Raw genomic sequence first — 15,754 nt, 5'->3', positions numbered from 1 at the left:
CGCGTGGAACCCGTTAGATAACCCCGATGCAGAGTGCACGTTTCAACGGCGCTATTCGAGGCGCGAATCGTGTCAGAGAAAAAATGCATGGGCTGAGCGTCCTATATAGGTATGAATGTTTGAAGCGGTAGAAGAAGGCGGGAGGGGAACGCCGTGAGCACGAAAAGTCATCGCAAAGGGCGAGAGGGAAGAAGAAGAGGACGCGGTCGTAAAGTTGAACCGCGCCGGGTGTTCAGCGACGCGAGGCTGGCTGCGAGTCATTTGACCTACATTGTTCGTTCGGCTTAAAGTCGTGGAGCAAACGGGCGGTTCGCAAAGCGGTTTTGCAGCCGTTTGCAACGAAGCAACACGTTCGCCGTTAAAAAGGCGAGCGTGCATCGCGCTCGTAGCTCTGTAGATTTCTGGTCCGATCGCTTTTGCATATTCGATCGATGTCCGATAGGAGCTCGACTCATTCGGAGCGAGCGGCGTTCGTGTCAGCTGCACTCGATAGATGGTGGCGCATTGCACTCTCCCGTTATACGCGCCATCGATTCGCGGATATCTTTCGCCGACGATACACGCACTTAACGCCACTTTTCAAATTTCGGTTTGACGTGTTCCTCTCGCGATATCGGATTACGTTTATCGTTCCTAATCGACGAGTGTCCTTCAAGTTGCCGAGCGCTTCTTTCAAGCATCGGCGCCTGAGCGACGATAACCGAACGTACAAGCCGACAAAAACGAACGATCAAAGCTGGGCGCAACCGCATTGAACGATACAAGTTACCTCGTGTCAATCAGATTTAAAACTTCAACATCGGTAAATTGCTTCTACGTCTTTCGACAGATAAAAGAATTTATCCAGGTTCACTCGTGATCGAAACAAAATACAGAGGAGACTGGAATCCCACCTTTAAGGATTTACTCCGGGCAAAGGATCGATGCTTTCTATGCTAGCGAGTGTTCCCTTAGAGATACCATGCCGCGGGCATAATTGCGTAGCCGCACAACTTCTGCTATAATCACGACGCCTTCGTTACTTCGCGCCCGTTTACCCGACGTATAATGGGGGCCAAGCCGGAAGAGATTCCAGCGAGCGTCCTCCGAAAATTTCCCTCGATGATTAATGGAACGATCCAAACGGAAAAAAGAGATTTGTTTCCCTCGTTGGCGAAAATTCATCCATGCCGAGGTGAAACGTCTCGATGCAAATAGAAAAAAATTCTGTGGATGCTGTTGACGCCGCATAATGGAAAAACAGTGTACGCTCGCATCGTTGTACGGTGTCACGTCCATCCCATAGCACAACCGATTCGAGGGACTGTCCATTATCTTTTTTTTCTTTCCATTCGTTCATCGCCTGTCGCCCGACACCTCTCTTCGTTATTTTCAGCCCGGAATATGCGGCGAAACGAACTTCCCACTTTCGCCCCGCGTTTCGTGCCAACATAATTGTAAGTACGAAAGTCCTGGACGGTCGAGGAGTTTGATCCCTCGAATCTCGTGGTTTCGTTAACGGTCGATGGTCCGAGCAAGAGGTTGGACAAGTTAGATTGTTCTCTATTTTAGTATCGACGTTGTACTCGTCACGATTTCGACCATGAAAACTCGGGGACGTGAAAGATTTATCGATTCGTTGGCTGTCCAAAGTCACCAGGTAGACTGGTTCGAGGTCCGTAACAACTGGGGCATAAGAATTATGTTTTCCGCGCTCGAGAACACGGCTCGATTTTCGAACGGATCGAGCATTTTATTTATTCACGATTCTGGGCAAAATTAGCATCGACCACCGCCAAATTATCGACGGAAAATCGATTTCCGAACGTGTCAGGGACACTTCTCGGTCAGCCACGTGTTCACTGACCTAAACCCTGACGACCCATCGAACAATGGTTCGGGAAATTTCAAGTTACCCCATGCATCTTACGGTGAAATTTATAATTCCGTATTAGGTGTAAAAAAGTAAAGAAAGATTGTGACTCCTGCGAATCGTTTCGTATAATAGGATTTCGAGTCACGAACGAATTAAGGGAATCGTTTCCATTTGGCTAGTAAAACCCGTACTCACGTCTTGTGCAGAGAGAATCCTCGTAGCAGACTGAACGGTTATGCTTCCCGAGTGAGGTCGATGATGCAAGGATTCGGCGGTATTGTCTCGAGAGCAGACACTTCTGTACCAGGGCAATCCACTCGAGCTGTCTCGTCTGTCCCGATATTTCCTCCACACGTGCCTGCGAAACGAAACAAGACAAAACGGTCGTCTCTCGGCTCTTTGTACGACGCGTTTAATTTCGTCGTTTTCGTACGTTCGAAACTTCTGACCAATTCGAAAGCCGTGTTTTTTCAAGTCTCGAGAGCAACAAGTACTTTCGACCCAGCCAACATACCGCTATTTAGAAAGAATTTCAATCGGGAAAAGAAAACACGGAAACCTTTTCCGTCTACAAAGGATAATTCCTCGCGACCGTTCTTTGAACACGTTGAGCGACCGGAAAATTGAAACGGGTAAAAACGAATCGCCTCTTCTGAACCTGGCTGACCTTTTAATAAATCAGTAGCACGTGTTCGTTTTAATTGGCGTCAGTATGTATGAATAGCCCCGTTGCGAATGGACGTTTCATCATTGTTTAGAACGCGTTTGTGGCAATTATTTCGACAGGAAAATTTCGAAACCGTGAATGGAGTGCCATATAATTTCGCAACAATCATATCGTGCAAACGTAGAAAACGCAACCGCGAGTAGTCAAACAATCGTCGAATAAATTGTTCCTCTATTGCCGTTTGGATCCGGAACAATTCCCTGCTCGTTACTACAATTTCAACGATAGCACGGACTTAGTTGGGTCCCCCAGGTTGCCATGAACATCCGCGAGTTTCCGGCAATCCGTGGAATCGGCTCTTATTGTAACACCGGACACCTAGGATAGAGTTAATTTTTCAGGATTAAGGGATTCGTGCACATTTGAATTTTACGTTCACGATTTCGCCTGTGCTGCAAAAAACAGCGATCTTAAACGAAAGGTACTCGAAGATGATACAAATTAAATGAGAAGGTAATTGTTTATCTTTTCGATTATTGTGGAACAGGCTCCGCAGAAAAATTGAGCTATTTGTCATGTCGTAGAGGAGCAAGATGAAAACGTTCCACGAAATTATTTGCGGAGAATTCAATTTCCCATGAGAGTGGCAGGGGGATCGCGTGGTTCGACCATCATAGTTTGCGTTTCCAAGGCCGAGGAAATCCACTTTCGTTAACGACACCCTCGTCGTGGACGCGTAGGTGTCGGAATCGCAAGGGTTTAATATCGCGAAGGATTAGAGATTACGACACAACGAAGACGACGATCGATCAGGCCTGAAATTTCCGACAATGGCGGAGGTTGTTATTAGTCGTGAGTCGCTTCGACAGTGATCGACTCGCGTGCGACATAAAGGCCAGCTAAGTCTTTAATTGCTCCATTAATCAACGTCGAGGGGTTTCGCTTTCGTAAGACAGCCACCAGTGTGTCGTCTTATTCGCAGTTATAACGCGACTGTCGCTGTACCGTTAACTTATTCGCTGACTTAACGGTTTCTTGAGCTGCTCTTTGCGCGGTTAGATCCCGAATCCCGTTTCGTGTCCCTTCGCGAATTCGCCTACGCGCTATAATCGACTTTCGCGAACTTTGTTTTAACTTTCTACGTTTATTTGAAAAGGGTTGAAAAGCTCGAGCGACGTGCGTCATTTATTCACGATTCGAGGGGTGATTCGATTGACACCATGACTGCCACGGAAATGATCGAAAATCGGTTAGTCATTTTACGGTCAATCGATCCGCTATATTATTTACACGATATTTGGCCCCGTCTATTAACGTGCTTTCAGATATTTAGCAAGATTAATTATCCTCGATTAAAACGGTAACGCGCGCCCGATCGAATTTTACGCGAAACCAAGTTGCAAATTTGTATAAATAATAAAACAGAACGTCAGCGCATTGGGAGATGCTTCTTCGCGAACGTTTTCATCTTTTTCGCTTCTAATGGAGTATGGTAGTTGACAGAATATAAAATCTATGGCGATAAGTGTGCTGGCGGAAGAACGGAGAAGTTTGCGGTAGTTTTCTAGGTACACGGGGCAGCTGTATTCTTACCTGACGCCAAAGGCGATTCCCAGCGCGACGATCAACGGCAGCAGCGTCGAGAAACAGGCTAGAAAAACCGTCTGTATATCGGAGAAACCAGCCAGTATACCTGCAACAGTTGCACGCGTTAATTTCAACGACGTGGCAATTCTACTTCTTGCGAAAAACCAATCATCAATTTCTCGTTCGATGCGCTACGATTTTGTAAAGATAGACTGATGTACAAGCGGTCGATGCACGGTCGGTGACAGACACGATGCAACGACCTAATATAATGGTTCATGAAATAGCACGATCTTAACGGGTCATGAAATAAAGTCATTAAACTTTGTTGATGCCCTGGAATCCTGCTCAAACCGTGGTCATGGCCACTTCGATTTCACCAATTAAAACGCACGAGCGATGCAAACGAGAATAATGAACGAGCGAGCGTGTTGCTAACGCACCGCACAACCCGCGTTTGCCTAATTTCGACGTGGCAATGTGAATTTAAATTATTCGTCAACCATTTGTACCTTCAAAATTCTCGGTTAAACTTCTTCCTGAAAAAGAATTCGTTCAGACGTGTCCTGATATTTCGGTTCCCAACGCGACCTAACCTAACCTCCAGTATCCATCAACGATGAGTCCCGAAAGAATGAATCCATCAACGATCTCGTTCGCTCCAGAAACCATAACGAACGGGTGATTTCGAATGGCACGATGAACGAGTGTTTCGCGAGAAGACTGTCACGAACGCGGATCGAGCAACAGGAATGGATGAACTGTTACTTTCGGAAGCTGGCTTCGCTGTACAGGAAGTCACCGTGCCTGTGGAAGAAAGACACGCGGTATTATCTCGACAGCGAGTGGAGGCATCGAGCTTACGCTCGGATTCACCAGGCTATGAACCTGCCGGGGGTGACTTTCGTCGAGATCATCTTGAAGATTCGTGAAATGCGACGACTGTACGTGAACGAACTGAAAAGATTGCTGAGAGCCAAGTCCAACTGTCGGCGCTACGAGATCACGATCCCCTGGTTCTACGATCTGCATCGATTTCTTTATCCGTACCTGGATTACGAGGAGGCGGTCGAGTTGCACGTTCGTATCGATAAACTCGTTACGCCATTAGCTCGCTAACGCTCGACGATTTTCGCCGATAACTTCGCAGTAGCTTCTCGTTACGGGAGCTTCAGCGCAGCGACGTTTGCCGTGAAGCGTTTTTAATTCCTCTATTACAACGTTACTCTCTCGACGTTAAGCGAAACTAATGATAGCCGTTTAGCTTCGATTACGATAACGAGATACGTGAAAATTAGATGGCCGGTTCGCTTTTACGATCCTTTTCGATTATCGAACGCGTTAACAAGCTATTCTATATTTTTTTACTTTGAAATTACTCTTCCGCATAAAATTCAAGCCCCGTGAAAGACCCTTCAGCAGACGCCAGTCATGAGTACTTAAAAGTAGATTTTCTGTTCGATTCGCAATATCCGTGCTACTATTCCTGGCACGGAATGCGCTATTCCACCTTAAATCCGATTTTCCGTGGTCCACAGGACATCGACCAAATTGTCGTCGAACCGGGAGAAACGATCGAACTCGATGGCGGTCCATCGAACTGCAGTTGCATCGATTGTCCGTTGCCGAAGAGGAACGATCGGATCGTGAATTTCTTGCCGTGTAGCCGGGGTTCCTGTGCCCTGAATTCGATCAGTTCTCCCATTGTTTCGTTGCCAGAGGTCAAGAATCGTCCTCGAAGTTGTTCCCGTTCATGCAGCAGAATCAACGACACGAGGAAACAGCTGAACGAATTTCCGACTGGCCGCCCGTCGACCAACGGTTCGAGTTACCTTCACGAAAATCTGCAACACGGCGACACATCGAAACAGGTTAATCGACGATGCGATGTCTCTTGACTTGCACTTAAAGAATCGTTATCGATCAGCAAGAAGAATACGAGTTTACGATCTGCGGATTACGAAGCGAATCGTCGAGCGACAATTCTTTCGAGACAGATTCGGATCACACGGATGACTTTTCGAAACTCGTTTCGCGTTACTTGGGCAGGTTAAACGACCCAGTTCCGCTGAAGGGGCAGGCAGAAATTTCGAAGGTAATTATTACGAATTATCGATTACGAGTAAAGACTATATTCATTGTATCGGTTTATCGAAGAACAGTCCTCGAAGTTTGTGCCTCGAACGAAAAGGATTCGCTGAAAAATCAGTTCTCGGATAAAGGCAAATCCGGATCACTAGACCAGGTAAACTGTTGTTAAATAGTTTAGCGATTCCCGATTGAAAAAAAACGATCTCTTCAATTTTTCAGATCCACCGTCGAATATGTCGGGGGGGAAAGAGTCTGTGTTCGTTTACCAGCTTCGTGCGTAGCAGGTAACTCTCATAAATATTGCAAAAAACGTGGTGGCGTGAGTAGCTCGCGAGTCACATGAATATCTAACAGCAAAAAGCTTCGATCGGAGACTGAATTCGGTCGTATATCATGGTTGTAGCGCGCGGATGGTATCGATCCGGCTTTGGTAGACCGCAGCGTTACGATTAGTATTCAGCCGATGTCGCAGTCGGCCGGTCGAACAAGGACAAGGATGGCAAGATTTGCTCTGGCAAAACGGAGGATGCGTGCCACGCAGCCTGTAATCCTGATAACGGATTATCCTTTGATCCAGCCGTGTCTCGGAAAAACTACGCGCTCTAGACATTGTCAAAGGCAAAATTAGTAAACGAGTCGGGTAACGAGTTGGGAGACAAATAACACTCGAGAAGAAGAGCAGAGAGAACCTAGACATTAGCGGACAGAATGCGTACTGGCACCGAGGGATGTTCATACCGGATCCTAAAATCCTCTTGATAATACCGAATTCGAATACTCCGAAAGAGTACTGGTCAATAAATAGCTTCGAGTCGAAAACGAATCCTCTACGCCACTATCCATTATTCTAACCGTGTTTCGCGTGAAAAATCGTTCGGGTAGCCCCTTTGATGAGTCTACTATCAGGCTCTAAACGAATCACGTTCCATTCTCTTCCACGGTACAGCCACCGTATCATCTGCTCGATTTCTCAAAGGAAATCCCTTATGATTCCAGGAATTCTCGGAGGCTTCCATGTTGCGATGGAAATCCGTTTTTGTCCGCTGAAATGGTGCAGCCAATTCTAGGCGAAGCTACGATACGACTATCATCGAACACGTTCGATTTTCAGGAAAAACTGAAAACTATGTCAGGATTATATCGAGCGTCGCTTGAAGATGACAGCGGAGCAAAGCCACGCCACGTAGCATCAGCTTACGCTTTGATCGTGCACGGTTAACGCGCGTGTCCCCTTATTACTTACTGTGATCGAGCTCGTCGTGCTCCACAAGATAGCCGGTCACGTTGTAGGTATGATGGTCAGGTTTAGCCGTGCTGGTGACCACAGCTCCACCCGTTACTGTCGTGGACGGATTAGTCGGAATTGCTGTGCCAGCGCTAATCGCGGCTGCGACCGCGCTAGGTGGCGACGAGGAGGATATCGTAGATACGAGATTCATCGTGCTGGTCGAATTTTCGACCTTTGTCGCGTTCATCTCGCTCGTCATTGTCGCCGTGACGTTGTCTCCGCGCGCTACAGCATATCACTTTTGACGAGGAGTCGCGATTCGAACAACCAAAAATGCTGCTTTTATCGGCCGGCTTATCGGACGGTGTCGTTTGTCGTTCGATCGATTCCTCGAACAGTATCGTCGATGGATGAACACGAACCAACGTCCGATTTGCAATTGCTATTCAATTTAGACCGAAGCTACGCCAATCGGATTGCCGAGTAACACGACAATCTCTTCGTTCGGGATGCAGACGATCTTTGACCGTGTCGGCGGACCTAAAATCGAGTTCCTTGCGATCGAGAAGCGTACACCGAACCGACGTGCCGCTTTTCGCATCTCTTTCCAAAGGCTAAACGAACGATACCCGAAACACTGGCCGATTGGAACGCAATTAGCTGGACCAGACCGACTTAAGCCGGTTTCCTTAAAGACATCCAGTTAATTGGATCCACCGGCATCCTATCGATCAATTAAAGAACGCGATAACGAGTACACGAAAACCGGGTAAGAAACTTCTGCTACAAGTCGGCTCTATCGGTTAACTTTGAACGCGATTTACCGATCCTCTCTCAAAGTCCCTGTTCGCTAAACGGCCAACGAGAACCGAGCGATTTGGACCGAGGTGTTCGAAGCTATTTTCCAGCCGAAACAAACGAATTCTTCATAATTCCAAATCGACGATCTCTCAGCCTCGCAGGTGGATTGAACCGGGCAGAATGGAAAAAATATCCTTGTCGATCCTTTTTCTCGGTAACCAACGCGAAACTTTTCTCGGCTCAATTTCACCGACGTAGGGGACGATCCTGCAGGTATACGTTAGTAGCCAAGCGAGCGTCGTTCATTCTTGCCGTTACCCTTCCCGGGAGATTCGCTTCTGAAACAGAAAAAAGGCAAACCTGTGTTCTAAATTGTCCGTGTAATTTCATTTCCTGCCGGAGAATACATCGAGCGTCGTAAGAACCCTCCGTGTCACAGTTGGGAGGGCGTTAAGGGCCGCGTTTGGAGGAATCTCGCGATTCGTCGCGCGATTCTTGAAAGCGTCTCGGCTTACGGTTTACGCGCCTCCGTCGCGGCAGCTTGCTCGGTCATTACCGTCTTTAAGTGCGCGATGCTCGAGAGAGAAATCTTTTTCAAGGTCATTTCACGTCGGTTCATCATCTACATCGTCTTCCAACCTTCTTTTTACGCTCGTAAAATTCTACTCGAAACATCCTTTCCAGACCTTCTACGTCTTCCAACCCTCCACTTTCTCGTTTATACCCTCTACCGCTGTTGCGTTGCGCGACAAAGTTCCACGACGCGCTGAAACTTTAATCGACCGCTTGATCTTTTCGGTGCGTGTTAAGAATTTACGCTCGATAAGGAACGCGCAACTAATTCTCTAAATAAATCCGACAGTTTCCCCTGTATCTCGTCTCTAGCACGATTCACCCTCTCGAATTTGTCTTTGTCCGCTTGACCGTATCATCGAATCCCACCCTTCGCTTTCCGCGATCCTCACGATCCTTTGTCCTTTAACCGTTTCAATCCCTGCCACGACGAACGCGATGCTATCCGTGTACCGAACCGGATATCGAAACTGATTTTCATCCGTTCGTGCGGCTGACAACGATTAGCGATAGATCTAACCCGAATTCAAAGCAGCCACGGGCAACCAATTACCGAGCAGACCGACCTGCAGTCACAACAACGGTTTACAAAGCGGACCTGTACTCGATAATTAAACTTGGCCGATAGTTGACGCTGCATTGTTCCGCTAACAGTTTTCCGCCGGTGCAGTAATTATTCATAAGCGTAAGTTCGTAATAAACGTGTGCACGCGCGTTGCGGGAAAATGGCTGAAAATTCGGCCAGCGCTGCCTAGAGCGCGGTAACCTCGTGCTCTCCAATTTTCCTGGGACGCTCGTTCTCTCCTGTATCCTCGTTTTCGACTGCGCTATACGCGCGTAAATTTTCGCTAAAAACGTTACAAGCCCTCGTTAAACGGAACTTCCGAAACGTAAAGAAGTAGTTACCCGGCTACTCTGTGGCGAGCGCAACGGGGCCAAAGTATTATGTAGAGCTCGCAGAAAATATGAAAACGCTCGCGAAAAGCATAGACTCCGGAGTTCGTACTAACAAATAAAATTAACAGCGACGCGATACCGCGGTAAATCGTGACCGATAAAAGTTGGGATATCGGAAAAAATATTTCGTAATAACGTTACGATTTTGTTGGACGTTTAATGTCGGTAATTGGCACTCGATGGCCGTGTCGGAACGTTGTTAACACGAAGCATCGGTAGTTCGAACACGACTTCGCATTAATTGGCAGGGCGCATTGAAATTGCAACTGCACTGCGGCTGCCTCGAGGACACTCCTGCGATCGTGGCAGCATCGTCGCAGGATGCACGCCACCCTTACCGTGCACGCTTCGGCTCGTATAATGAACTGGAACTCGAGCCCAACTTCAACTCGACGGCGGCGTAACAAGCGGCACGAAACGAAATTATTAATCGGATTGAAAAGCGATTACGGCGAGTTTCAATGAGACACGTCTCGGAAGGAGCTTCTTTTGTGACGGCTGAATGCCTAAAACGCGGTCCCTGGTTAATTTATTAGACTTCTGCCACGGAAGTTCACCGTCTCCACGGGAACAAGAGCGGTAACACCGTACTCTTTTGCGACCTCTTTTATCGCCATCTTTCATTTTCTTCGTAGCACTGGAACTACCGAGAATATCTAATGAACTTGACGTCTTCGACCTGGAAATTATTTCTGAGGCAAACCTCTCTCTCGTTAAGAGTCTCTGGATCGAACAAAGTCCGAGCGAGGTAGTCGAACAGAATTTATCTACGTATTCGTGGCATTCTCAAACCGATGAAATCCACTTCTTACGAAACGTACGCTTTCAAAGTGCCTATTAGCTATTCCAGAAAAAATCCTCTCCAATTTAATATAATTTTACGTGGAACAGACTCGGATTTTTGAGAACAAAGCATAATGCTCGTCGTAAAAAACGATGATTCTCCGAATTCGTAATACGAGTCACATTTGTGCAACTCTTTGATTCCAGCTCTCTCGCTTTATACGAACAAATTTTCAAATTGGTGAAAGAGATGCAAAACAATGCGTTTGTTGGGAAACGCAAAAGACAAAGATTCCAGGAGTTTGTGCAATCAACGAAACGTCTGTCGGTCGGTCGTAATCAGGCGTGGAAATTGCAGGACCACAGGAACGCGGGTACTCGTGGGCCGAGATTTTAATGAAAATTTACATTCACGGTGGCGCCGGTGTTCTCAGAGTATCTGTCAGCCATCCTGGTACGTCATGCATCTTCGGAGAATATATCAGCTTAACTCGCCTGCCGTGTGGGACGAGGACGATTCTCGGCGTGGTCGTTTTACAAGCGGATGAAACGAGGGACGGCTTCGAAGTTCCTTCTTTCGCCTCGTAGAACATCCGACCGTTATGGTTTTCGGTAATTCTTACGTAACGCTGTTTCACGAGGATCGCTACGGCCCGATTTGCATAATCGAACTCGACTTCGGTCTTTCGGCCCGCTAACTGCTGCGCCAGCTAAACGCGATCGCGGCATCTGCCGCGTTTAATAAGAAACTTTCTCGACATTAATTCCGTTAGGTTCGTTAAACCGGTGCCGGAGTAACGACATTCGTGGTTGTCTGTTCTAATAGCGAAATTGAAAACACGAGTCGTGACTGGTAAATAACGGGACCGATATCGATGCATTTTAACGAGAAAACTTAGATTTTAATTTCTTTGTCGTTGGATGATAAACGAGGCTGTTTCGCTAATCGTTTGGCTCGATATCGTTAAAGGGTTAAAATTGATAGGTTGCGCGGTTTTCGAGCCAAGATCGGTAATGCGACGTCTTCGAAATTTACAAGAATTTTTTCGGTTTGTCTAACGAGCCTTTTTGGCAGCGGAGCAAATACGCGAGGTCACCGGCTTCCTATCGTTGGTTAATTAAATTGTAGATTAATTTGGCCGATACTCGGCAAATCTGTCGACCATTCCACGGAATAAATTTCGTGAGTGCACCGGATGCATTCACTTTGATCTTCGATACTGCTTTATAATTAACTTTTCCCAGAGCCCCTTTCGCGTCTCGACTTTCAGCCACGCTTTTCAGCGAACAGCAAACTGCACTGACCCTGATCAACCGTTTCCTTGCCGATATCGATCGACGCGTTTTCAAAGAGTAAAAACGGGGAAACGAGTACTTAAACTTTACGAGATGTATACATCGAAAGATTCGATCGAGTGATTTTTGATCGACAAAGACACGAGAGCGACCGATCGAGTAACCAATTAAATTACGCGAACTTTGCGCGTTTAACGGCGCTAATTACAAACTTAACGGACTCATTGCGCCACGCCTCGTACAACGCGAATTACATTCGAGATAAAAGCTAGTCACGCTCGTAAATTTCGCGTAACGCGCACTGCGTAAATGTACGTCATTTGCAAAAACTCGCTCAAAGTATAGAAATCGCTGGACTGGAAATAATCAATTTCGATGGCGCTTCATATGTATTCCATGGTAGGTGCTACGCGTTACGGTTAACGAACCGCATACACCGTTAAAACGGCGAAGACCGTTTTAAAGATTAATTCGAACAAAACGAACCGATTCTTTTCCAAGATGAAAGGGATAGGAGGCCTACGAGAAAGTATTATGGCGTTTGATCCTCCGACTACTCGACGAATCATCGGAGTATGCAAGTCCTCCGTGCATACGCTTTATACGTAACGTGTAAATCTGAATAGACGATGCATCCAGCGTGTCTACCAGACTGAATGGTGCTTTTCAGTTGGCATTATCCCGAACGAACGTCGACGAAGAAAAATCCGGATCCGTGGAGATCCGAAAAGTCATCGGTGAACAAAGAACCCGCCAGCTGAACCGGTGACATTATTTTCTGTTCGAACCATCTCTAATTTCCATCGGGGTCGATCATCCCCAGCGACGAGAGCCTCTTGTCGCGAATTCGAAGATGATTTACTGCCGAGTAGTTTGACGGTTTCTCGTAGGCTTCATTTACGTAACAACGCGCAAATTCGCGTGCAAATTAGTCGCATCGAAGGAACAATGGTCAGCAAGCGGGTGAACGTGACAGGCTGGCTTCTATCGCGACCGCAATTCCGCTCTCCCTATCTCGCCTGCGCCGTCTTGCAACAATTCGTGTTTCTATCCTGCGACAGATCGATGCGACTCCATCTGTTGTTATGTCGCTAAATTTAATCTCGATGTTGGCGTATTCACGCTTACGCTGACAATTGTTTCAGCTAAGCGACGGAAGGCCTATGACACACTTTTACGGAAATTTGTTTCGAGTCTATTTTTACAAATTTCATCGCTGAGACCGGTGCATCTATTATTGTTATCTAACTGAAAATTACGGTAATGTAACCTATGCTGCCCCGATAGATTCCATATTTCAACTCGGCACTCGCAACATTGCGATTACATTAGGATTCAGCAAATTAATCGAAACTAATTCCTGGCCAAACATCGTATCGGTTCTGTTGCAGCGAATTCAATCGATTAAACTTGGTTTGCTGCTAATAACCGTAATTCGATATGCTACCGAATGTCATTAGATTTGTATAATTGGGTCTCATCCCGCGACGAAATTTGTTTAGCTGCGCTTCGGAGACGTTTGACGAGATCTGTAGTTGACGCGTATCGATCGGATCGTCGAAAGAGGAAACCGATATTAACACGGTCGCTGCGGGTACGTGACACATACCGGCTAGACTGTGCATCCCGTTTCCGTTCATCGGGGAACGTTTCTCTTTGAATATCGGCTTACGCAGCATCAAATAGAGATCGCGTTAACGCGTAACCTCGAATTGATCAGTTTTATGACGCATCTGTTCAGGAGGCAGGACTCGTAGCCGACTTTGGGCAAAACCCTTCAGGGTTCAACGAGTAGATCGCACAAGGAGAGAAGTTCGTGGAGCAGAAAGTCGGGCCAGCGAGTGGATTTGAAAAAGGGTCGACCACGTGTCCCTTTTCAGTGCGCTGCTCGTTAGACCGTGTTTAATTGCAGACCGAACAGAGCGTGGAAATATCGCACGATGCGCGATTTAATTAAATTATTCTGCGACTCTGACGGTATCGGAGTGGAGTGCGATCGTAGGAGTTTGCTAGCCAACAATTATTCGACACATACTTTTCTCCGTGCCTTCGATCGATATCCTTTGTATCGGTAACTCTTTCAGACAGTTTCGTATCGGTTTGCGCGCGTTTCACAGTTTTTCGCGATTTTCTTCCTCGTGTATTAGGAAAACATAGAGGCACCTAGGGAAATGGGAACGTTGCGTACAGACCGCGGAAAAGCCTCGGAATCTCATTTTCTCGCGAAAAACGCTATTCGATGCGTTCGTACACATCTGTATCTTTTGCTTCTTTCGTTCTCCGCTGTCGTCACGCGACTCCTCCATAAAACGTTTATTGTCCTTTCGTGGAAGAACATCGCGACATTGTTGCGCCGCCGACATAGAATTTGATAGGCGATTCAACCAATTTCAACGGCCCAAGAATTTTCGAATCCCTTTCAACTAGCAGGTACCTTTGAAAAGGGTAGAAAATTTTTCTGTGACATTTCTTGCTCGACATTTTTCCATTCAACTGTGAAATTATTTTTCCTCCGCGCGTGTAGCGAACAAAGATATTCGATTCAATTGTTGGACCCTTCATTCACCGAACGTAACTAACCATTAAAATGGTCCGCCATGCAAAAGAGGGTGAAACGATAAAAAGTTCCTATCGCGTTACATAAACGCTCAGCCAGGTAAACAGTTCGTTTGCCCTTTGAACACGTTTATGAATCACGAGGTCGCGATTCGACAAGATTTCGCAGCCTCGGGCGACCGCGATCTAGTCTGTCGAAACATCTTGCCAGAATATTGCCCTCGAGAATTTTCCGGCGTTGTAAACGCGGTCGCGACATCGCTAGCGAATATTCCCGGTGAATATGCGTTTCGTGTATGATGCACGGCATGCTCAGACAAATCCCTGGAAAAGAGACGAGGCAATCGATCGGCTTCGATAGACGTTGTCGTTCGAACGAGCAGGGAAACTTTGTGGAGAGAAGTTTCGTGAGCTCGAACACGCGTTAAACGTGCCGTATTTTCGCGGAAAGCGAGGCAAGTTTCATACTTTAATAAATCGATCGCCAAACCTCGTCTTACGCGTTAGTTATTTCACTCGAGATAATTCGCAAATCGGTCGACGCAAGTATTAGCTAATGTCTTAAGTCGGAAATTTTTCAGTAAATATTCTCCTTGCAAAATTTCCATAACTTGAGAACTATTTATTTTAAAGGCATCCACGAAATACGAGAGTCACCGATTAATTCGACGCCTCTCGCGCGATCGATAAGCTCCGGAATTTTATCCTTAAAATAACTAAGAGCCTGTCATTACAGGAAGGTCTCCAGAATCTTTGCAGGAATTCGAGGGAAAATTGTAGGGACATTACCGTGCTCTGCAGATCTTTAAAGGCGTTCGCGTACGCCTAATGAAACGAGGGACAGCGCTTTTTGTGCTCGATGGACGTTTTGCGAGGAGCTCGCGATTCGATTGGTGCTGGAATAGGGTTTCCGCTTCCGATTCCGAAAATGACGGGTTGCCGGTGGCTCGTACGCCGACCCGAATCTCTCTGTTGGGAAATTCGCCAAGGTTCGTTAGTCCGCTCGATTTTGACGGGGACCTTTCGAAGGCGTTGTCGTTGTCGGCGCTCGTTACAATGGCTCTTTGTGCTCAGATCGTATCGTAAACCCGGCGAATTCGCCGTTAATCCTAAACAAGAACGGTTCGTGATCGAAAAAGAGTAAAAAAAAAAAAACTAGAGACGTAAAGCAACTGTGCAACACGGGAGGTAAACCAAGCTGCCAAGATAAACGAGAAACGTAGAAGAAATACCGTTTCGCCGCTATCTTGGAGTTGGCAATGCTAATAGAATTCTAAAAGCTGTTAGGGTACTCTATTCAAGAAGTTGATGGACTCCCATTGAAGAGTAACTTCTTTAAAAACCCTGCAAGACCGTTTGC

At 46.7% G+C, this 15,754-nt stretch overlaps 2 protein-coding genes across 9 annotated transcripts in view; one reads left to right on the top strand and one right to left on the bottom strand.

The window, feature by feature from the left end:
* LOC100874822 (uncharacterized) overlaps positions 1–7,900 on the bottom strand; it is a 46,876-nt gene extending 38,976 nt beyond the window's left edge. The window contains exons 1-3 of the mRNA XM_076532923.1: positions 7,444–7,900; positions 4,116–4,215; positions 2,051–2,213 (exon numbers count right to left, since the gene is read on the bottom strand). Coding sequence (XP_076389038.1) covers positions 2,051–2,213; positions 4,116–4,215; positions 7,444–7,687 — 507 coding nt within the window. The 5' untranslated portion in view covers positions 7,688–7,900. The remainder of the gene's footprint in view (positions 1–2,050; positions 2,214–4,115; positions 4,216–7,443) is intronic.
* On the top strand, positions 4,213–8,601 carry LOC105662731 (uncharacterized). 8 transcript variants are annotated; one of them, XR_013038568.1, is made up of 6 exons: positions 4,213–5,189; positions 5,648–5,980; positions 6,037–6,204; positions 6,272–6,354; positions 6,420–6,484; positions 7,944–8,601. XR_013038568.1 is itself a non-coding variant. In XM_076532928.1 (5 exons), exons 1-4 carry the CDS (start codon positions 4,809–4,811, stop codon positions 6,308–6,310), a joined length of 921 nt encoding a protein of 306 aa, XP_076389043.1. In that variant the 5' UTR covers positions 4,213–4,808; the 3' UTR covers positions 6,311–6,354; positions 6,420–7,023. The 8 variants fall into 8 exon arrangements, 2 of the variants coding, with proteins under 2 accessions (XP_076389043.1, XP_076389042.1); XR_013038567.1 differs by having other exon boundaries at positions 7,884–8,601; XR_013038565.1 differs by having other exon boundaries at positions 6,267–6,354.
* The last annotated feature ends 7,153 nt before the right edge of the window (positions 8,602–15,754 follow it).

Source organism: Megachile rotundata, chromosome 6 (genome assembly GCF_050947335.1).
Source record: "Megachile rotundata isolate GNS110a chromosome 6, iyMegRotu1, whole genome shotgun sequence".
Taxonomy (NCBI): domain Eukaryota; kingdom Metazoa; phylum Arthropoda; class Insecta; order Hymenoptera; family Megachilidae; genus Megachile; species Megachile rotundata.
Note: the sequence above shows the minus strand (reverse complement) of the source record. Positions and strands in the feature narration are given on the sequence as shown.

Bases quoted from the DNA above. Each gene is read 5' to 3' on its own strand.
- LOC105662731 (XM_076532927.1), top strand. From the start codon at position 4,809: ATGAACGAGTGTTTCGCGAGAAGACTGTCACGAACGCGGATCGAGCAA. The intron at 5,190-5,647 runs GTTCGTATCGAT...CGTGGTCCACAG, and splicing joins AGGAGGCGGTCGAGTTGCAC to GACATCGACCAAATTGTCGT. The intron at 6,205-6,266 runs GTAATTATTACG...GGTTTATCGAAG, and splicing joins GGCAGGCAGAAATTTCGAAG to AACAGTCCTCGAAGTTTGTG.